The sequence below is a fragment of the Centruroides vittatus genome, unplaced genomic scaffold (assembly GCF_030686945.1).
Source record: "Centruroides vittatus isolate TY-2023 unplaced genomic scaffold, ASM3068694v2 contig_482, whole genome shotgun sequence".
NCBI classification, from domain to species: Eukaryota; Metazoa; Arthropoda; class Arachnida; order Scorpiones; family Buthidae; genus Centruroides; species Centruroides vittatus.
The window spans coordinates 321,875-344,257 of record NW_027122272.1 but is presented as its reverse complement, the minus strand read 5'-3'; the positions used below and the strand labels follow the sequence as shown (position 1 = coordinate 344,257).

At 37.2% G+C, this 22,383-nt stretch overlaps 3 protein-coding genes across 3 annotated transcripts in view; 1 reads left to right on the top strand and 2 right to left on the bottom strand.

Moving 5' to 3' along the window:
- LOC136977916 (protein phosphatase 1H) overlaps positions 1 to 4,870 on the bottom strand; it is a 56,899-nt gene extending 52,029 nt beyond the window's left edge. The window contains exon 1 of the mRNA XM_067273527.1: positions 4,543 to 4,870. Within this exon, the coding sequence (XP_067129628.1) occupies positions 4,543 to 4,778 (236 nt within the window). The 5' untranslated portion in view covers positions 4,779 to 4,870. The remainder of the gene's footprint in view (positions 1 to 4,542) is intronic.
- The window catches only part of LOC136977923 (nudC domain-containing protein 3), a 215,607-nt gene that overhangs the window by 153,405 nt on the left and 39,819 nt on the right, over positions 1 to 22,383 (bottom strand). The window lies entirely within an intron of this gene.
- The window catches only part of LOC136977898 (uncharacterized), a 33,055-nt gene continuing 28,456 nt past the window's right edge, over positions 17,785 to 22,383 (top strand). The window contains exon 1 of the mRNA XM_067273488.1: positions 17,785 to 18,046. Coding sequence (XP_067129589.1) covers positions 17,882 to 18,046 — 165 coding nt within the window. The 5' untranslated portion in view covers positions 17,785 to 17,881. The remainder of the gene's footprint in view (positions 18,047 to 22,383) is intronic.

The window sequence follows — 22,383 nt, the reverse complement described above, 5'->3', positions numbered from 1 at the left end:
TTATACGTACAGAACAGTACTGATGCATTACAACAGTGGCTCAATGTGGCAACCACCAATGTTCTTACAGACATTGTACTTATGAAGCATGTTCTGGTACACTCAGACTTTTCTTTTTCCCTCAGCAGAAGTGGAAGAGTTAAACATCTGAATTGAAACCATTGTAGAACAGAAACGATACATTTCCAGACATGGGTTCCTAATCAAAATATTATATACTCACTCTCTTCTACAAGTCCTAGAAGTTTGTAACAGGAATTTCCAAACACCCTGTATAAATGAAACAAGTAAAACGGCAAAGCCATTCTTGGGACAAGACTATGTCTCAGAGAGAGTGAGCAATGCATGTACTTGCACCTGTTTGTAGAAAGTCTCAGCATTTTATTTTGACCCTGTTCTCAATTCCCTGACTGACTACAAGTCTGGTTTATTTTATGTGCACATGATTTGGCACCAAATACTCTGTGCCAAATTGCAATTCCTGACATGTACTCCTTCATACTTCTAAGCTGTGCTGTCAACGGCTCGTCAAGTTTAGATAGTCAAAAAATTCATTGGGTACATCCAGTTAATATAGAATGTAGTATGTGTGAGCATTTTCTACTTTATTAAATAAGATAAGACAGGATAATTCTAAGCTTTTAAATTATTTTTATAAGTCTGTATCAAAAATTCACAAATTATTGAGTTGTTTATACAATACTTTTCAAAATTCTGAAATGAAAGATTCAATTCCATTGATTTACTGTTAAATTTAGTCTTATATTCTTCTAAATTTTCATACCACAAAACAGGTCTTTTTTTTAAACTAAATTCATTGGTAATTCTACATCCATTTAATAATCTTCCATTTTAATCAAAAGAAAATGTATTTTCGTTTAACATATCCTGCTAGACATAGACATGAAAAAAAATCATGTGCAAAAGAACAGATACATTCATTGTAATCTAGACTATACACATACAAAAACATGTGGTCAGGGCTGACACATGGCGTGAGATGGTGAGGCAGTTGCCTCAGGCAGCACTTTCAAAGGGGCAGCATTTTTGAATTACACATTGAAATTTTTATTCACTACAATGTACAACTAAGTAAATAATTTACTTAGTTGACTTCTTTGATGATTTTGCAAGGTAAATATGTCAATTGGCACTATACTGTTTTAATTTTGCAGTGTGCCAGGATGCACTGCCACTGATATTTTTCAGAAAATCAGAGAAATGAATGTAATTTTTTCTAGTTGTCAGTTGCATTCTGTTTATTATAGAAAACTGCTATTCACTAGAATCTTAGAACTTAAATGACAACATAAATAAGACATATTAAAGAGGATAATCTCAGTTATTCAGTTATGTGCCTCTCAACTGTTAGCATCAAGAGAAAGTTCAGATAAAATATTTGCACCAAAAGATGATAATTTTTAAATCTTGGAGTTATTAGCAAAATTTGAACCTGCTACAAGTAAACATTTAAGAAATCATCCAAGAATCCTTGCAGTATCTAAGTATAAGATATACAAATGAACCTTATTTATCTAATGGGACAAATGTTCAAAAGACCATTGTTTTTGTTATTAATGATTGTATATATTATAGTATAATTTTAAACTGTACTCTGAATATCAACAGAATCAAGCAAATGTCTTTAGTCGTTCTGGATATTTTCCCAAAGAATATTTTAGCAAGTTTTTGCCTCTTAAACTAACTACTGGAGTTGATTTGACTGAATTAATATTGCAAGAACTGGAATCATTAGACCTAAAAATTGCATGAACAGGGATATGATGATAAAGTAAATATGAATGGTGCCCATTCCAGTGTCCAAAGATGAATTTTAAATCAAAATCCTGGAGCCTTTTTTGTTCCCTGCTCGTGCCATTCTCAAAACCTTGTTGTTAGTGATGTAGCGGCAGCTTCTGGAGAGATCATTAATACAGGTATACCTCTAGTTCATCGTTCTCGATTATATGTCGTTTGTCAAAAAAGTATATGGAAAAATAAAAATCAAGTTTAAGTCATTTTATTTGACTTTACATCCGTAGACATCACTAGAAAAGCGTTAAAAGCACATAAAATCATATTAAAATATATACAATTACAGTAAATGTTAATATAATCATCATAAATCCTAGAGAACGAACAAAGCATGAAAACATCTGTGTTTCTGTGTTGTCATCTTATTTAGCGGTCTTTAAGTGCTCATTATTAGCATTTTCCACCGTAGTTTCCACTTACGTCATAACTACACAAGAAAATTCAACTTACATCATTTTTCGACTTACGTCACTTCTCCTAGAACCAATTTCCGACATAAGGCGAGGTATACCTGCATTTTTTCACAGGTGCAACAAATGTTTGTATTTTTTCCAGTTCCACTAACAAATGAAGTGTTTTAAAAAATATGTAACATTCTTAACCTGAAAAGGTGTAAGTGATATGATATGGGAATATGCATTAAAACCAATGAAATATAATTTAGAAGTATATGATGCATTAAGAGAAATTTCTTTAAATGAACAGACAGATAGAGGTATTAAAACCAAAATTAAATCTCTAGCATTTAAAGTATCTGAATTTAATTTTTATGCAAAGTTGTTATTTGATACAAAGTGTTATTTAAAATTAACATAGCATCAAAATTATTAAAAAGCTCAAGTACAGTCTTACAGTAATGCATCGGAATTTTAAAAACAATTAGTTCATTTTTAGGGAATGTTGTTTCAATGGATTGTAACAAATGGCTCTGCTGAGCCAAACAAATAGCTATTGCCATGGAAATATCTCCAGATTTCAAGCTTAAACTTTGAATCAGAAGTGAGAATAAAAAAAACAATACAATTACAATGGAGAAGATATAAGAATTCTTCACCCCTCCAAAAAACTTTCAAGCAAACTTTTTTAATTATTTAAAACAGATATTTGTATAAATTCCAAGAAGAAAAAATTTTCCCAATTGGAAAATCACAATAAATTACTTTAGATTTTCTATGATATTCCATTGTTAACCAATAAAGATTTTGCAGTTATTTTTAAAAAATTGTCAGGATTTGCATACGGGATTTATGGTCAATAACAATTCTGATATAGAGCCATTCAATTTAATCAATGAACTTATAATTGTTAGAAATATTTTAAAAAGAAAATGTACTAAAAGTTTTAAAATATACTTAAAAAAATAAATTAATTGAAAATTTGCTATATGTTTTTATATTATTGGGAATTCTTTTAATCCTTCCTGTGTCCATTACTAGTGGAGAATGATCTTTCTCAAAATTAAAATAGATTAAAATTATTTACATTCAACAATGGTGCGGATAGGTCGATGTAACCAACTGTATTATTGGCCGAACAGAATTAGAAGATATTAGAAGTCGATTAAAAAATATTTCGTTCTTTGAAATTGCATTTATTACGTACTTGTATTTATGCGAGAATGGTTTTTGTTTTGTCTGTAATTACCACACATAAAATATTACAAAAAACTTTATTTCATTTATACTGCCACCTATCTATAAAACAGTGTTATTGGCTGCATTCAGCAGACTCAACAGTTCTGGAGCTGTTGAATATTTTTCTCCAGAAAACCCTCTAAAGTAGTGCTCTTTCGGAACACATTTGGTGTTTTGATGTCACATTTGGTAGTGTCTTTCATTTATGCTACCTAATCACTACCTGAAACAGACCAATGAGGCTTTTTGTTCCAATGCAACGTCACTCGTCATTCGACAGATCCAGGTCACTATGTAACAGCTACCAATTTGCTCAGTTACAATTGTCAAGTCTGCCAAATGCAGCCATTGCCTTTCCTTTGCCCTTACCTTATCAACAACTGCAAAAAAGTGTGGCATAAACTTGGCATGCCAGCCAAGGTTCTCTGGCAATGCAAAACTCACTGTTTATGTTATTTCACCTTAAGTATAGTGTGAAAGGTTCCATAGAAATCAGGAGTCAATGACAATTTATTAGAATAGTTTTTTTTTTTTTTTTTGTAACTCTTTCCGCCCAGTGGGCACTAAGAGGGCCTCTTATAGCAAGCCCATTATGGGTTTGGCCAGGCCCACAATGGGGTGGCCGGGTGGTGAGGGACGGGGACCGACATATCCGGATGGACCACCCTCCGAAAAATTCCTGGGGATTTTTCGACCCGTCCGGACTCGATTCCGGGTCCCCCAGGGCGACAGGCTGCTAACCTTGACCTCTCAGCCATCCGGCCGCTATTAGAATAGGTTAGGTTAGGTTAGGTTAGAACGTGTGTCCCACTGTTTCCTAGTTGGAATCAGAGACGAGCCGACATCTTGGCACCAAGAGTAACATTAACCAAAAAATTTCAATTTATCATAACAAAAATACGAAATAGTTAACATGGACACAACTTCCATGAAAATTTTTCTGATTGACGCATAAACATACGATTTATGTGAATACTGAAAGTAATCATATTGAACGATTGTAATTCAAAACATAAACTGAAAATAAAAATAAATTTTAATTCTTTTATTTAATTTAGTTCTTATTATATCATAGTAATAATACTTTTCTTACTCAGCATATCCACTGTTCCATGGGAGTTTGGTCATATCTCTAGGTACGATAATTGGTCGAATTGAATGATCAGCGGATACCTGAACTTCATCTTCTGTTGTCAGCTGAAGGAAATGAGGTCTAGTATATGGGAATTTAAGAGGTTGCTTATCCAAAGGTTCCGCATCTTTAATTACAGGAAGAGCATCTAAACCACCGACAACGTTGTACAAAACACTTTTAACTCTATTAAACATAATTACAACTCAGTCAAACGCTAACAATATAGAAACGTGGAAAGAAAGCCGCCATCTTTGTTGCTAGACCGCACTTAATTATATTAAGTTATGTAGTTTTATCGAATTCCACCCTAAAAAGAAAACAAAAAATATTAGTAGTAATTTAATTATCTTGAAATATATTTATATGATTTTTTTTTATAAATATTTATATAAGCTTTAACAGAGTCGGGCTTTAAAAATATTATTACACATTTAACGTCACAATGAATCATGATACAATTAATGTTGCCAGTGTGGTGTATTTCTCTTCTTTCGTTACCCTATTTCATTTGTTTTCCCTCCAATTTTTTAATAGCTTATTTTTTTATTGAATCTGTTATTTTATCCTTTTTTCCCCCAAAATTTCGATTGAACTTCTTTTTCTTTTTTTTTAAATTCTTTCCGTCCTAATAAGTAGCGTTGGCACTATCGACTTTTTGTTTTCTATTGTTTTCTGCTGAATAAGTACTGTTACATGATTTAGTAAACAAAAAGTTCCTACACGATTTTTTGGTAGATATATCGACAATAATCTGCTTTTAATAAGTACTCTAGCTTTTAAACTTTGTGGCTGTGGCGTTAAAGAATATGGAACAATATTTTTTTACGTATTAAATGGTCTGCTAAATTTGAGATGTTATTGCAATATTTTAATTTTTTTTCCTTGCAAATATTCTCTTACAAATATTACACTTCGCAGAATATTGAGACATTTTTTGGAAATAATTCCATACGCTTGGTTTTTTTTTCCTGTACACTTTGAACTATTCAGCATAGTCAAAACCATTAAGCTTTTACAGTAAGTCTCATATTACTGTATACTGGTAAATATACCGATATACAGAAGTTATATACCGGTATTTTTACCGGTATATTTAACGACAGTTGCTAAAAAATGTTTTTAAAATGCACTAACTAGCAGTGGCGTGCCGCCATTGGAAGCGGTGGAAGCGCTGCTTCCACCTTCCAATGACCTTCCCTTGTATTTTTCTAAAATATAAATTTTCATATTTTAACGTACTTTGAATTAATTAAAATTAATATTTATTATAACTGCATTCAGGGACTTAAAATTTCCCTTACTTCTGACACTCACTGTAAGTTCGCCGAAATGGGGGGGAGTTTTATTCCCAACCGTCGGGATGGCTAAGGGCTATTCGCATGTGGGTGGCGGTTTTGAGGAGGCAGAAAAACAAGCGTTTCACATAGAAACCGTTTATTTTAGTCGAAAATGCTTACATAAATTTAGCAATGGTCCTTGAGTTCAGAGCTTTAGGTTGTTTTCGGTTTCGGTCTGGTCCTACGCTGGAGGGGCCCCGTAGCAACGTCGAGTAAAAAGTTCGAAATTCTGAAGAGACGGTGCACAAAAGATGAACGGAAACACCACTATTGGAGGTGAACGAACACAACAGGTAGTCTAGAGGAAGCTCTTCTGTCCTTGATATCGGAGGCTTTATAATTTTCTCGGGATCGAATCATCGCTAATTGGCTAACTCTTCTCCTCCTCGCTTCCCAATTGGTTTCCCACCTGTCTCCAGGTGTAAATGGAGCTTCGTTAGGTCGCAGGAAAGGTCGACAAAAGAAGGTTCATCCGACACCGTCTTTTAGACTATGATCGCGTTTAATTGTTGACGACGACACCAACGCTCATTTTGATATATTTTTTTTTCTTTCAGGTTTCGTTTTGCTTTTTAAACTGCGTCTTAATTTTTAATATTTTTCTTTCTAAATTTTCTTTACCTAAAATTTTGTTTTCCCCGTTACTCGTTATGAGCGTCGACATCAAAGTCCGGTGTCGCCGACTCGACACTTATAAAAGTTATCATTTCGCGGTTTGACTTAACAAACTCGTACATATCCCTTTTGGGGGTTATTTCCGGGCCTCACAGGGCTCCCTACCAAAGGAAAATGTTGCTTTGGGGTTAGCAACATTTTCTCTGACAACCTCGAACGTTGACCGACGGCGTCCGGTTAGAAATATGATCTCTGAAAACAATCGTTTCTCGTTCTCTGACTTTTTTTTTCTTTCTCGCGCGCGTTTGGTTTCGCGTTACATCGCAATATGCTGGATGGTCACATCATGCAAGCGTTCTAGAAGATCATTTGATTGATAAATTTTTTGTAACTTCCTTTACGTTCGAGCATAGAATGAGTTACATCTGATGAACTGAACAATAGTGTTTTTTGAATAACATTTTTACAACAAAAAGTTTTCTTTCGAAACATTCCTTGAACAAGAACAAATTCGTTTGTTTGTTACGTTCGCTTAACATCTCTTGATTTTCATCAAGGTACGGATTCCTTTGAGAACATTTTTTCAAATTTTGTAGACTGAGCAAGTTATATCAATTTTGAAATTTTTTTTTTTTTCATTTTTCTCTGCAAGCCAAAAAGGGATCTAAATTGAAGTTGTTTGATCAGTCTGTCATTCACGAGATTACCATTCCTTGTCTTCTTTTCTTTTGAGTTCTTTCTTTTTGCCAGACTCTGGGATGACGAACGAACGAATGTCTGCGCAGACGGTGGTCGTTTGTCAACCTCTACATCCTCAGCAGAACCGCTTCTTCGAGGTGTCCTCCTTTTGAACACGTGACAGTTTTCTGTCATCTTTTTCGATGCAGATTTCCGCAAATCGAGGTCACTTGAATCTGAGGGGACGTTTCCCTCGACTCCGATGCTCATTCGACACTTCATGGTTGTTTCCTTGGTTGACTTTGTTCCTTGACGGTTGTTTCGGGTGACAGATCTGACTGTTTTCTGCGCGCTTTAAATGGGAGGGTCACTTTTTCTCATTTTTCGATTGTATAAGTTGCTCAATCTATGCGGATCTATACATGAGTGTTTTTCTTTTCTCGCGACAACTTCTTTTTGAATTGAACAACGCGTTGGTGAATGACAATTTTCACATATTTCTTTCTCCGACTAAAATCAAAATTTTTTTGTTTTTTACGTTGGCACAAAGTCAAAGTTTCGCTCGCAATACAAAGTATCATTACCAGTGAATAAAAGTTACAGGTTTCAATCCCATCATCTATGAAAGAAAGAGTTTCACATTACTAGCTTAGTTCCGATTTCCGACAATTCGTTGAAAGCACACGCGTATTTTTACAAACTAACCTCCTCCTCACTGGGGATGATGACCTCTTCTGAGCGGGCGAAAGAGATCACCATTTACAATTTTCGTTAAATAATCCAATGGGAGTAGGCGGTGACGGGCGCTCGTGACGTTGGCCTCGGGATGGAGCCTCCGTGATTTCTGCGTCCGCGACCGTCGCTACGCGAGGTGGTATATAACCTGATGATTTTGGAAGAACCCAAGGGTACTCACTTACGGGTCCTCTGCTTCGAAGAGCGTAATTGTGGGGAATTTGAAAAGGGCCCACGGGTTGTTCGGATTCTGTAGCTCGTGTTGAGTCTGTCCTTTCCGGTTGGATCGAGTGTAATATGATCTCGTCCCAGGGGTCAACTAATTCCGATTGAGGTGACTCCGCGTCACTACCTAAATGTGAGTTGGAATTTCCTATTCCTGGGTTATCATCCTCTTCTAGGGTTTGCTTAAATTCTAAACGAGCTATCGCAGGTTTCATTCGATTGGCGTGCGTATGCAATTTCTTTCCGGTTTGTATGTGCTGAACGATGAAATCTACCGGGCTTGTCTCGGCAACGATCCGAAAGGGTCCCTGCCATCTGGGAGCTAATTTTCGTTTCAAACCAGAGGGGACTACTACTTCCTTTACAAAGATTCGATCTCCTACCGAAAATTTGTACGGTTTGTTTTTGCGCTGGTGATATTCGTTTCTGTCTATCGCGGCTTTTTCTGCATGTTCCTGCGCTATTTTGTGTGCTGAATTCAATCGGATTCTGAGTTCGCTCGCGAAATTTTCGCTTACGTCATAACTGAGTCTATTCGGTTCCGTAACTATATCAAATGGATATGTAGGGTCACGTCCATACATTAAATAAAACGGGGTTTCATTTGTGCTCGAATGCACGGTTGTGTTATACGCGAAAAGTGCGTAAGGGATCATTTCATCCCAATTACGTTGGTCCTTGTCAACATAATGGGTTAGAATGTCTATGAGCGTTTTATTCAGACGTTCTACCATTCCATTACACTGAGGGTGATATGCGGTCGTGAGGAGTCTTTCTATACGCAGTAAATCGCATACTTCCTTCATTACCTTAGAAACAAAATTGGATCCTCTATCAGTAAGCAGTTGTTTCGGGACAGAGTGTCTTAAAATAATTTGCGTGACGAACGCTTTCGCCACTGTTTTAGCAGTAATATCTGGCAAAGGGATCGCTTCTGCCCATCTAGAGAAATGGTCTATGAAAACCAATAAATATTTGTTGCCGTTATGGGTAACAGGGAGTGGACCCTGAATGTCTAATGCAGTACGCTCAAAAAGTCTCGATACTTTCGGAAACGTCTGCAAAGGGGCTTGATGACCTTGCAGGGGTCTTCTCCTCATCGCACATTCCTGACAACTGTCGCAGTAATTCGTAATATGTTTGTTCATTTCTGGCCAGAAAAATAGTTTTTGTAATTTCTTCCGCATCTTTTTAGCACCTAAATGTCCTGAGCTAGGAATATCGTGAAATAATTTTAAGATGTATCCTATCATTACTTGAGGAATTACTAATCTGTCCCAAACCTCATTTCTTTCAGCTATTGTCTTTCTATGGTAAAGAGTTTGATCTGCGTCTAGATAAAAGTTTACTGCATCTAGGTTTGTTTCTTGGGAGGACGGGTCTCCCATTAATTGTTTTTTTAGTCGACTACAAAAAGAATCCTTTTGCTGTTGTTCGCTAACTTGTTCTTTACTAAAAATCGGCTGCACCTCGTCTATTTTCGTTACGGGCAAGCGGCTCAGCGCGTCAGCATTTGTATGCGCTTTGCCTGGTTTGTGTATGATCTCAAACTGATATTCCTGGAGCGCTAGGTTCCAACGACTTAGCCTCGAACTTTCATCTCTAACATTAATGAGCCATCTAAGGGGTCTATGATCCGTGATTATTTTAAACTTTTTTCCATACAAATAGGGTCTAAAGTGTTTGATTGACCAAATTACAGCTAGACATTCTTTCTCCGTGGTACTATAATTCCTTTCGGCTGGCTTGAGCAACCTACTTGCGTAAGCCACCGGAAGTTCTCCACGCTCATCTTTCTGCGACAACACCGCACCTATCGCAGTGTTTGATGCATCGGTTGCCAATATAAAGGGGCTATCAAAGTCTGGTGATCGTAGTAATGGAGCCGATATTAATATTTCTTTTAACCTTTCAAATACTGCTTCGTGGTTCTCGGTCCAATGGAATTTCTCATCTTTCTTCAGTAAATCGGAAAGGGGTTTCGAAATCTTTGCGTATTGAGAAATATGTCGCCTATAGTAACCTGTCAAACCTAAAAATGCTCTAACGTCCTTCTCGCTTTGTGGTCGGGGAAAATTTTTAACGCACTCTATTTTCGCTGGGTCAGGTCGAATGCCTTCTTCCGACACTTCGTGTCCCAGGAATTTTATTTGTCGTTTCAAGAAACTGCATTTTTTGGGTTTAAGTTTTATCCCTGCACTTGCCAGACGTTGAAAGACCAATTCTAAGCGCTCTAAGTGCGATTTGACGTCAGAACTAAACACTAAGATGTCATCCATATAAACCAGACAGATTTTGTGTTTTAAGCCCGTTAGTATCAAATCTGCAAGACGTTGGAAGGTTGCGGCTGCACTGCAAAGTCCCATAGCCATGCGGTTAAACTGGTAATGCCCTGACGGGGTACTGAATCCTGTCTTTTCTTTTGAGTCTGGGTCTAGTGGTAACTGCCAATATCCACTTAAGGTGTCCATTGTGGAAAAATATCTTGCCTTTCCTAGTAAACTTAATGACTCTTGAACAAGGGGCAAAGGATAAGGATCTATTTTTGTAATTTTATTCAATTGGCGGTAATCTACAACCAATCTATAGCCTTGCGGCTTCTTAGCGACCAATAAGGCCGGTGCTGACCAAGGGGAGGTAGACGGTTCAACCACCCCACTTTTAATCATATTTTCTACTAAATCGTCCATTATTTCTCTTTGCGCGTAAGGGATTCTGTATGGGGCTCGACAAATAGGAGGGCTATTCCCTGTATCTATCTTATGTTCTATTAAATCACAATAGCCTAAGTCGAAATCATCTTTCGCAAACACGTGTTTATATTTATATAGTAGGTCCAATAAAGGGGTTAACTTGTCTTTTCCTATTTCGCTAAGGTTAAACAGATTTGCAAACTGAGCTCTAGTTAATTCATTTTCATTTGATCGCATAATTCCATTTCGCTCGGTCTCTTGCTGTGTTTCTTGTTCCGCTAAGACAAAAGTCCCTACTTTACTTCCCTTACTGATTTTTACAGGCCGCGTTTTTGTATTTAAAATTCTAACAGGTATTCTACCTTGCTTCCGGGTATTTACTAATGTACTCGCAACAAAGACTCCTTCTCTTTCAAAGGGTGAAGGTTCAACTACTCCTATCCGATTTGTCGTGTGTGAATGGACTTTTCCCTCTACAATAACCTCTGATCGCGGAGGAACTACGTAATTGTTTAACAATACTACATCAGCTGACGTATCGCTCTCTCTCTTGTCTGAGCTATCAGCTTTCGTGTATCTTAAATTTCGTTTCTCCTTTCGTTTTTTTCTTTGTGTGTGTCTCGTTTTTTTCCTCTTATCTACGTTTCTGTTGTTATAATTATTATCCCTATTTCTCCTATTTCTACTAGTGATAGAATCGTCCTCTGTCGCTGCAACTTCATTTGTTTTGATTTGTTCTCGCGTTTCTTCTACCTTTCCTGTCTGCTTAGAGTTGCTAAAATTTTCTTGTAATTCAGCTGTTCCCCAAAAGTTTACGGTGTCTCCCGAGGGAAAGCTTAACGTCGCGTTTTTAACAGAAATTGTGACGTCGTATTTTTCGATGATGTCCCTGCCTAAAATTCCGTGATTTGGTTCTGTGATTTCGGGCTTTACTAAATAACAATCGTGATAAAAGACTAATCGTCCGATTCTGAATTTTAATCTAAACTTCCCGATCGTTTCTATAACGTGACCGGTAACGCTAACTAAATCTACCGTTCTCGTTTCGGCTCGCGATAGTTGTTCTATGTTGGGGAAAAGAGTTCGAGATATTAGGGTAACGGCTGCCCCTGTATCGATCGTCAACTGTACCTCTCTATCCTCGATCTCACAAATCATCGTACAGGGAGGCAAGTTTCTACCTTTCGATTCGGTTATTCCCGCTAATGGAGTTTGAATTGGGCCTTCTAGTGGCCGTTCTATATCGCGATTTCGTTCTCGAAATTGTACCGAGGTGACTCTATCTAAATCTCGCGATTGTTTATTTTCTGACGAGTTGCGTTCTGGTGCGGGTAATGCTAAATATCTAGAGGGGGTCGCGTTGGATGGCGTTCGTTCGGTATCAAAACCACCTGTACCACCCTGACCGTAACGCGGTGGACAAAAGGAAAAGGGCACAAAGTTCCCGCTACATCCGGGTTCAAATTGCCCAAATCGTGCCTGAAAAAAGGGTATCTGTCCTAACTGATTGATTGGAAAGGGGTTCGGCACGTTTCGCACGGGGACTACCCATTCAGGAGCGTCACGCTTCGCTCCCCATCTTCCCTGATACGGTGGAGGGACCTTTCCTCCGTACCATTCGGGTGGTGATGGGACGTACTCCCACGGATTCCGATTCGACGAAAAATTTTGTAGGTATTGATCTCTGTTCCCTCTCCACGGGGGATTTGGGCCTTGCTCCTGGTACTGATTATAAAAAGGGTATCGCGCGCGGAATTGTCTTTGCGGGAAGGCGGGCTGTGATCGCGGGGAAAATTGTTGCTGTGGACGACGCTGCGGACTTGGGGGATAACGCGGCTTTCGCTTCTCATTGTTCGCCCTTTCAGCTTCTCGGTTTCGATTTGGTTGCGAAGGTTCATCTCGTCGGAAGGCGTTTGTTTGCTTTGGCGCTGGCTGTTGATCTAATTTTCTCCCAAATGTTGCTAGTTGCTTCGATAGTTGCGCAATTTTTGTGTCGAGAGCCGAATCTCTCCGCGAATTGGTCTCCTCCGACTCAGCGTCGCAATTCTCTTCGGTATCACCTACGCTGGCGACTAAACTCCGTGTTTTTCCTGTCAGTTGATCTATTGTCTCCTCGCGGATCGCTACTTTTAATGCTTCCGCGAAGGTCGCTGGATCATGCCCCATTACCTGTCTTTTTAATCTATCTGTTAGGCCATGTAAGAATTGGACACGCAGTTTTTCGTCCAATTCTCGCTGTTGACAGCGTTTGATAACTGCTTGTTCCTGTTCGGTTGCACCTGTGTGATCTATGGCCGTTGCGCTGGCGAGAGTCTGCAGGCGAACCGCGAACTCCTGCACCTTTTCATCTCTCTTTTGGGTACACGCGTGAAATTTCTGAACCCTAATCGAGTACGGCTCTTGATCAAATCGAGTGATCATCAAGCGTTTGAATTGCGCAAAGTCTGTCACGCACTTCATATTTAAATCTCGCCATGCGAAGTCTCTAGCTACACCTGCGAGTTTGCACTTCGCAATACTCAAGCACTGTCTCGGCGTCCATCCCGCTAGGCTCGCGATCTCTTCCAGCGTGTCGAAAAAGTCCATGACACGTCCAACTTCTCCCGAAAACGTTGGGATCATACCTCCAAAGGTGGAGATGGATGGAAGAGTCCCGCTTCCGTCACGAGGCCGCGCCGCACTTGCCTCTGCCTCCATTTTTCTCACCCACGTATTTTGGCCACAATGCCTTCGTCGGCGTACTTACTAAATTCGTGGGACTTAAAATATCCCACTTCTGACACCACTGTAAGTTCGCCGAAATGGGGGGGAGTTTTATTCCCAACCGTCGGGATGGCTAAGGGCTATTCGCATGTGGGTGGCGGTTTTGAGGAGGCAGAAAAACAAGCGTTTCACATAGAAACCGTTTATTTTAGTCGAAAATGCTTACATAAATTTAGCAATGGTCCTTGAGTTCAGAGCTTTAGGTTGTTTTCGGTTTCGGTCTGGTCCTACGCTGGAGGGGCCCCGTAGCAACGTCGAGTAAAAAGTTCGAAATTCTGAAGAGACGGTGCACAAAAGACGAACGGAAACACCACTATTGGAGGTGAACGAACACAACAGGTAGTCTAGAGGAAGCTCTTCTGTCCTTGATATCGGAGGCTTTATAATTTTCTCGGGATCGAATCATCGCTAATTGGCTAACTCTTCTCCTCCTCGCTTCCCAATTGGTTTCCCACCTGTCTCCAGGTGTAAATGGAGCTTCGTTAGGTCGCAGGAAAGGTCGACAAAAGAAGGTTCATCCGACACCGTCTTTTAGACTATGATCGCGTTTAATTGTTGACGACGACACCAACGCTCATTTTGATATATTTTTTTTTCTTTCAGGTTTCGTTTTGCTTTTTAAACTGCGTCTTAATTTTTAATATTTTTCTTTCTAAATTTTCTTTACCTAAAATTTTGTTTTCCCCGTTACTCGTTATGAGCGTCGACATCAAAGTCCGGTGTCGCCGACTCGACACTTATAAAAGTTATCATTTCGCGGTTTGACTTAACAAACTCGTACATATCCCTTTTGGGGGTTATTTCCGGGCCTCACATAGCTTACAATGTGAAAAACGATAGATTTCTATTGTATATTCGAATATTCAGTGGCGGAATAAAAGCGCTTACGAGACAGCTTCCACGGAGAGAATAACTGAATGGTGTAAAGCAGCTATAGGGCATTGGACGCATGCGCTTTACAGAGCACCAATCTCACCCGGTTTGGCTGGTGGAAGCTACACACGTATAACGCTTCCAACGATTCTATCCCTTAGCCACTGGGTAGGGAGCCATCTGACGAAGTGAATTGTTTAAGATTTAAAAAGAAAGAGTATTCAATGTTTTTTTATGTATGTTTTTGTAAAGTTATATTTAATTATAATTTTCTTTTAATTATACTGTAATTATATTGACAGATTTTCAGACATAAAATCTTTAGAATTTTTATCACTTTTAGATGTTTTCATAATATTAAAATTATTAACAATTTTTCCGAGCGTGTTTTAATTCTATAAATTAAGTAAATTTTATGGGAAATTTTTTGATTTATCTAAATTACGTAGTGAATCGCAATATTTATATTCGTGTCCGGACTATATTGACAAGTAACTCTTAGACATAAAACATATTATAATGAATGTCGATCCGATCCCGACACAGTCCGACTGAAAATCGTTCCAGTTTCCGGCCATTTCAATTACCGACGTTCCAATTTTCGACGCTCTACTGTATATGATTTAATATCATTCATTTTTGTGGTACCATCTATCAGTGCGTCTGTTGAGCGCAGTTTTTCGACCACGAAGCAAATTCATACATTGGCCACGAACACTCACTCAGTCAGAGGAAAAATTGTCGTCGCAAGCGTTGCTTTCGATAGAAAAAGAGCTTTCAAATACGTTGATGGAGTCGACGACCAGCGACTTTTATGATAAAGTAATTGACGAATTTGCGGAAAAAATCGCCGAATAGAGTTAGTTTATAAAAAAATTTAAAAATCAAGTTTTTCTATCATTGTTTGTATCGTATCAATTTGTATTATGTATGTATTATTTGTATTTTAGAACTAAAATACATAAATTGTTTATTTTTGTCATTTCCAGTATTTGTTTAAAACTTTTATGGAAATGTGAGGTTCCGGACAGGTCTGACCCGTCACGAAAAACGCGAAAAAACGGTTAATTTAGAGAAAAATTTATTAGTTTAAAAAAAACATAGGTAAAAGTCGTTTGTAGTCGGACACCCATTGTTTATATCAAACTGCCAGGCAGAAACCATAAACCGCGAAAGGAAGTCGTTCTATGATCGGTGGAAGATCGAATTCATCTTCGATTTTGACTTTTCTGCAGCTGCAGGTAAGAGTCTCGTTACGTTTAGTAACCAGGGACCAACCACGCGTGATTGAGGGAGAACGACCAATCAAAATAGATGAAAGAAAGAACGGAGATTGATATAATCCCCAGACACTCGAGGACACCAAGCACTCAGTTAACGTTCCGAATAACCAAAACGCCGTGTGTCAACACGCAAAAAAAAAAAAAAAAAAAAAAAAAAAAAAAAAATACAATTTCTCGTCTATTGTGCCAACCCGTAACCTGTGCCACTTCGGACTTAGATCGTGTCCCCGACTCCAACGGACGAAGTCTCCCCGTGCCTTACAGACTTGTCAACGCCATTGTCCCGCGGCCACCGTCGATCGACCATCGAAGAACCACATCGATGCCCAGGACGTCCGAACAGCTGACTGTCCTAAAGAAAACTATTTTGTGCATAGTATATGTTTATTTTATGTTAAAATAAACGGTTTTTGTCAGATACTTGTCTTTGACTCTACAGCCACCACCCATGTACGAGTGGACCCTAGACTATTACTGACGCGCAATTAACTGATTGCCCCTGGAAGTCGGCTTCTTACAGAAACAGCTTCCCTATCATCAAATGTCACGGCACGCCACTGCTAACTAGTAACTTTTAATGTAGTTAAAGATAGAAAATATTAATTTTTACATTAATATATTAATATAATAATATTATTACGATATTATTACGATATTAATATATTGTTTTTAATATTTCAAAAAATTGGTAAAACGCGAAAAGCCCTAAAATTGAAAGTCTGAAATAAATGGCACTTTGATTAAGTAATTTCTAATTTCCGGATTCGTTTAATTAATTAAAATAAATAAAATATAAGAACAAATGTTGTAATATAATAAAAATTTATAAAATTTTTTGATTATATTACTTCAAATTTTTGATGTAGAAGTGTACCAAAATTGACTGATTCTGTAGACTTTAAAATACAACGACTTACTCCGTTGTCCTAAACCCTTCTTATATTAGCGACACACTTTGAATTTAATAAGATTTCTGTCAACTCACCATAATTTTTAAAATAAATTACGGTTGATTTAAATATATATATATATATAATACGGAAGTTAAACTTATCAAGACAAAAACTCACAATTTTACAAATATGCTGTAAAAACAAAAAAACTATTTGGAACTCCTATAGATTTTTCTGCATTTGTATGACATAAAGTCTCCCATGGTGATTTAGTTTATAAATCGTTGTATAAATCGTCAATTTAGTGAATACCTCCTTCTCTCTTCGGTCGGCTGGCTGTAAAAATATAAAAAAATAAATGAGATTTTAAAAAAGAGCCTATTCAAAATTCTAAAAAATATTGAATATGTTGGGAAGACTGTCCTAAACAACGTCTAGTCGGATGTTTACAATCGACTGTGCCTAACATTACTTTTTAAAAACTCTTTCTGCTCTGTGGGCACTAAGAGGGCCTCTTTAAGCAAGTCCATTGTGGGTTCGGCCAGACCCATAATGTGGCGGCCGGGTGGTGAGGGACGGGGCCGGATATATCCAGATGGACCACCTCCCCGAAGAATTCCTGGGGAGTTTTCGAACCGTACGAATTCAAATCCGGGTCCACCTGAGTGGTGGTTGCCACTCTAGCCGCTCAGCCATAAATAAGGCCGTCAATCCACGATAGATATGGAAGGAAAAAAGCCTTCTTAGGGCCCAGAGGACGGAAAAAGACAAAAATGAAAAAGAAGGAAACAAAGATACTAAACAATCGTTCAAGAAAATACATAAACTTTTACAATCGTTTATATATTTTAATTCTTAAAAATCATGAGTGATTAGTACCAGGAAAGAATAATTATCATAAATAAAAAAATAAAGTAATTTTTATCTACGACGATGATTATTCATTTTGATTTTCGTTATCGTAGACGTTTATTACAATGCACCGAAGCATTTGAATTTTTTTTTTTATGCTTACATTTATTTAATTTTATTTGAAATAAATTTCTTAATCTGTAATTGTTTAATTGCATTCAGACTTTATTAATAATTTTAGTAGATAAAAAAGAAGCGAAAAAATCGAATGATGTGCGAATTACGAAAATAGAAAGTTGGCAGTTTTCACGTCTGAGTTAGGACTAAGCGCGATTTGTATATTTGACATAATGGCGGTTTCTTCAAATAAGAAAAGAAAAACAGAAACAAATACGTCGTTTCCGGATGATTTTAAAGCAATTCAGTTCTTAAAATCTAAGATTCCAAGTAATTTGGTGTGTTTAAACTTTTCTGAAGTGAATGGAAGCGACAAGTTTATTAGTTCTTATATCATTGTAGGTTATATATAATTTTGGGTTTTTTTTTAAATAATTAAGATAAATATAAATTATAATATTTAAATTGAAGTTGAAAAAAAGCTAAAATTCAGTAATATAATTTACAAGCTGAAATGTACATAAATTAATACTAAACACCATACATACTTCCAGAAAATGTGTATTGGAATCAACTAAATACGGAACGTTTTCGGCCTTGGGCCTGCATCAAATTTAGTTCTAAACGTTCTAAATTTAGAATCTCTGCTAACGTTCTGTAAGATGATTGACACTGTTGGGACCTTAATACAACTGTAGACCATTCCCCATAGGAGCAAAAAAGTCAGGAACCATACTTATAGGTGTGATCCTTTGCGAGATATAGTCCGGAAATCGGCCTACTTCTGGGTACGATTGGGAGTTATGCTGTGCACTCTGCTAATCGTGACTCCTGATTATTGTGTGTTTAACAGATTGCCTGGCATGGTGGTCAGACATTCTAACGATATTTATCGGTAAAGCGTGAAGAAAAATCCAATGTGGTGGCCCTTCATAAGATATCTGCCTCTAAATGTGGAACCCCGATGCTTTCGGTTCTTGTTGCCGTCTTGCTTGAGGATGTCATACTTGCAAGCAAGTTATGTTATGGACACTGGTTGCTGTGCCTATAACAAATAATAAATGCATTAACTTTCTACTAACTGAAAACAGTTTTTACTTTGAACCGGTACTGCTGCTTATTCTCTGTATTCAGCATTGGTTAAGGTGTGTGATGGCGAGCATTGACTGATGATCATTGTGTAGTTGTGTGCTTTGGTGCGAGCCATAGCGAGCACCAAAGCACACACGTGGGGGAGTCCCCACACTCTCCTAAAACTACATAACACCAAGTACTCCCCAAGTGGTCAAATGGGCTACTCAAAGCCATCATAGTCATATGATTTAGATAGTGAAATGCAGTGGTCTTAGCAGATAGTGAATTTAACTCCTAATTCACCTGGAAATAGGCTTATTTTTGGGAGACTATATTTTGCATAGGATCATGGGTACAATTCCTTTGACTATTTTGCTCCTATGGACATAGTCTACAGCTCTGTTAAGATCCCAACAGTGTCATTCACATCTGCAATTGTGCCTGATGAAGGCCTCCGAAAGAGGCCGAGAATGTTCTATTTTTAGTTGAGTCCAATACGTATTATTTGCTGGAAGGATGTGTATGGTGATCAGTATTAATTTAATTTCAGTAATTTAAATTTTTCATTAAAAATACAGAAAAATTATGTTAAATTTTTTTTCTTTATTGCAAGCTCTCAACCTGTAATTTTGAAAACACTGACATTTGCCTAAAAAAGCTGACAACTAAAATTTTAATCAAATTGTGGATATTCTGACAATTTTTATGTGTTTCTCAAGTACAAAGTGTACAGAAATGATGACCTTATTAAACAATTTATTTTTTTTTTTTATTGCACTTGCAATGTACTTGTTGATAATTTTACTCTTTGTACTAACAAATAGTGTAAAACAATAATTCCCAAATATAGGGTCTTGTGGAGTCAACAATCCTTCCTGTGGTCACATATATACTGTTTCATAAACATTATTCCTCTACTTAAAAAAATCTTTAAAAAAATATATACAACATTCAATTATCAGTCAAGCAACAGAAAAATGTTTAGTGGACTTATGTGTGTTTATTAATGATGTCATTCTAATATACGAGAGTAATCCCAAAACTAAGGTCCCCTATTTTTTCAAAAATACAAAGAAATGTTTATTTTCAATAACGTTCATATCATTTTAAAGCTTGAACGTTTATCTATTTTTCTACATAATCGCCATTTTGGTCGATGCATTTTTGTAGGTGCTGTGGCAATTTTTGTATGCCCATGTTACACCAGCTCACCGCCACATTGCGGAACTCATCTTGCACACACCTTTCGATATTGCAACTTTTCGTTCAAATCCTATGATTAGTGCGTCAGGAAACTCCAAGAACCAAAATGCAGACATCGTCCAGACTGATTTGCCGATCTTCACGCATGGTTTGCTCAACCTTTGCAATTGTCTTGTCGGAAATTGACGGTCTCTTGCTTCTTCCTTTGTCGTGAATTTCAGTACGATCAGCTGCAAACTCCTTACACCACTTGAGGACGTTTTTTGTCATCTATGCATGACTCACCATACACTTCTGTCAATTGGTGATGAATTTCAATTGGTTTAACACAACATGGCGGTGAGCTGGTATAATATGGGCTTACAAAAATTGCCACAGCACATAGAAAAATGCATCAACCAAAATGATGATTATGTAGAAAAATAGATGAATGTTCAAGCTTTAAAATGATATGAATAGTATTGAAAATAAATGTTTCTTCCTATTTTTAAAAAAATAGGAGACCTTACTTTTGGAATTACCCTCGTATATATAAGATTTGTTTGGAAAGTATCCAGCCAAGGCTCCCATCCCCTGCCTAGCAATATCTCCTTAGTCTTTCATGTGAACTGTTGCCATTGTAATCCACTTTCCCCAATTGTTTACTCTATCAAAATATATCCCATTATTCATGCCTGAAGATGGCCCATTAAGCAGGTCAAAAATGTTTGTGTTATCTAAACTTCATCCACTGTTAAAGATACATTGATTGATTCAACTGAGTAAGCAGTGTTCATCCTTTATAAATGTCCTTGCTTCTTGAACTTCTCTATAACTATCAGGTCAGTCCATAAGTTCATGCGTATTTTTATCTATAAAAAAAGCAGCAAAAATTTTAATTAAATTTTATTTCAATCTATAATGTATTCACCATTATTTTGTACAATTTCTTGCCATCTTGATGGTAGCTTTTTAATCCCGTCTTCATAAAATGATTTCGGTTTTGAATCAAAATATTCAGAAATAGCCTTTTTTACATTGTTCTCATCCTCAAAAGTTTTCCCTTTTAAAAAATTCTGCAAACTGCGAAAAAGATGATAATCACTGGGAGCAATATCTGGCGAATACGATGGATGAGGTAAAATTTCTCAGTTGTAGTTTTCATGTTTCTGTACAGTTATTTTTGCAGTGTGTGGTCTGGCATTGTTATGCTGCAAGAGAACCTGCTTTCTGTTCACTAACGACGGTCGATTTTTTTCAATTTTTCATTTAAACGCTCTAATTGCTCACAATACATTTGAGTTGTAACTGTTTGATTAGGTTCTAACAGCTCAAAGTGAATTACACCTGACATATCCCACTAAACAGACAAAAGAATTTTTTTTGGATGCAACCCACCTTTTGCGGTCGGTTTTGGCTGCTTGTCGCGATCCATCCATTGTCTTTTTCTCGTCACATTATTATAGAGGATCCATTTTTCGTCTCCAGTAACCAGCCTACCAAGAAAAGGTTCTAAAGCAATACAGGATAAAAGAGACGTGCAAATGTTTACACGTTGTCTGTTAGCTATTGACAGTTCATGTGGTATCCATTTTCCTAGCTTTGAAACTTTTCTGATTTGTTGTAGGTGTCTATGAACAGTTCCATGGGATGAATTTAAACGTTCCACAATTTCATCAACTGTTAAAGATGGTTCTGCTTCAACTAGTGCAGAGAGAGCATCTTCATCAAAGTCAACGGGTCTTCCAGTACGAGCCTTATCCTCCACACTAAAATCATTGTTTCTAAATCTTTCAAACCACTTCTGCGCAGTCCTTGCACTAATTACAATTTGATTATGTACAGTATTTATTTTTTTGGCTGCATTTGTAGCATTCTCACCACTTAAGAATAAAAGGTATAAAACATGTCTTTTATATTCATCGGTTACTTCCATTTTAACGAAAATAAACAACTGAAATATTCACAATTCTGAACAGTATTATATGAATGAGATCCAATTTAACACTTCAGTGTAAAAATTATCACATTAGACTGACATGTTTAACAGCAAAACAAGATTTTTTTCAAGGTCATAAAAATGCGCATGGACTTATGGACTGACCTGATAGAAGATTGAGTCAATGCGTGCCAGAAGCATTTGTACTCAAAAGTATTTTAATTCTGTCCTTTTATTTAAATTCCTTATCAGCTTTCTTATTATTTTTAGCTAAGGTTGATTTCAATAGACAATGCCCCAACCAGTTTCATCGGTATTGTATATCTGAGAGGGCAATAAATCTTATATCAGCTCCTAAAAAACATTGCACTATTGGTTTGCAGCAATATAATTGACAGACGTTTGTTCTCTACAAATGTTTAGTTTTCAAATGCTGTGTCGTTTGAGTCTTTGAGCCAACCATTGAAAAAATCCAGCAATAAGATGTGTAACTTTCCTGGCAAAAAACTTTAAAATTGCATTGGTGCCATCTGTTATGAT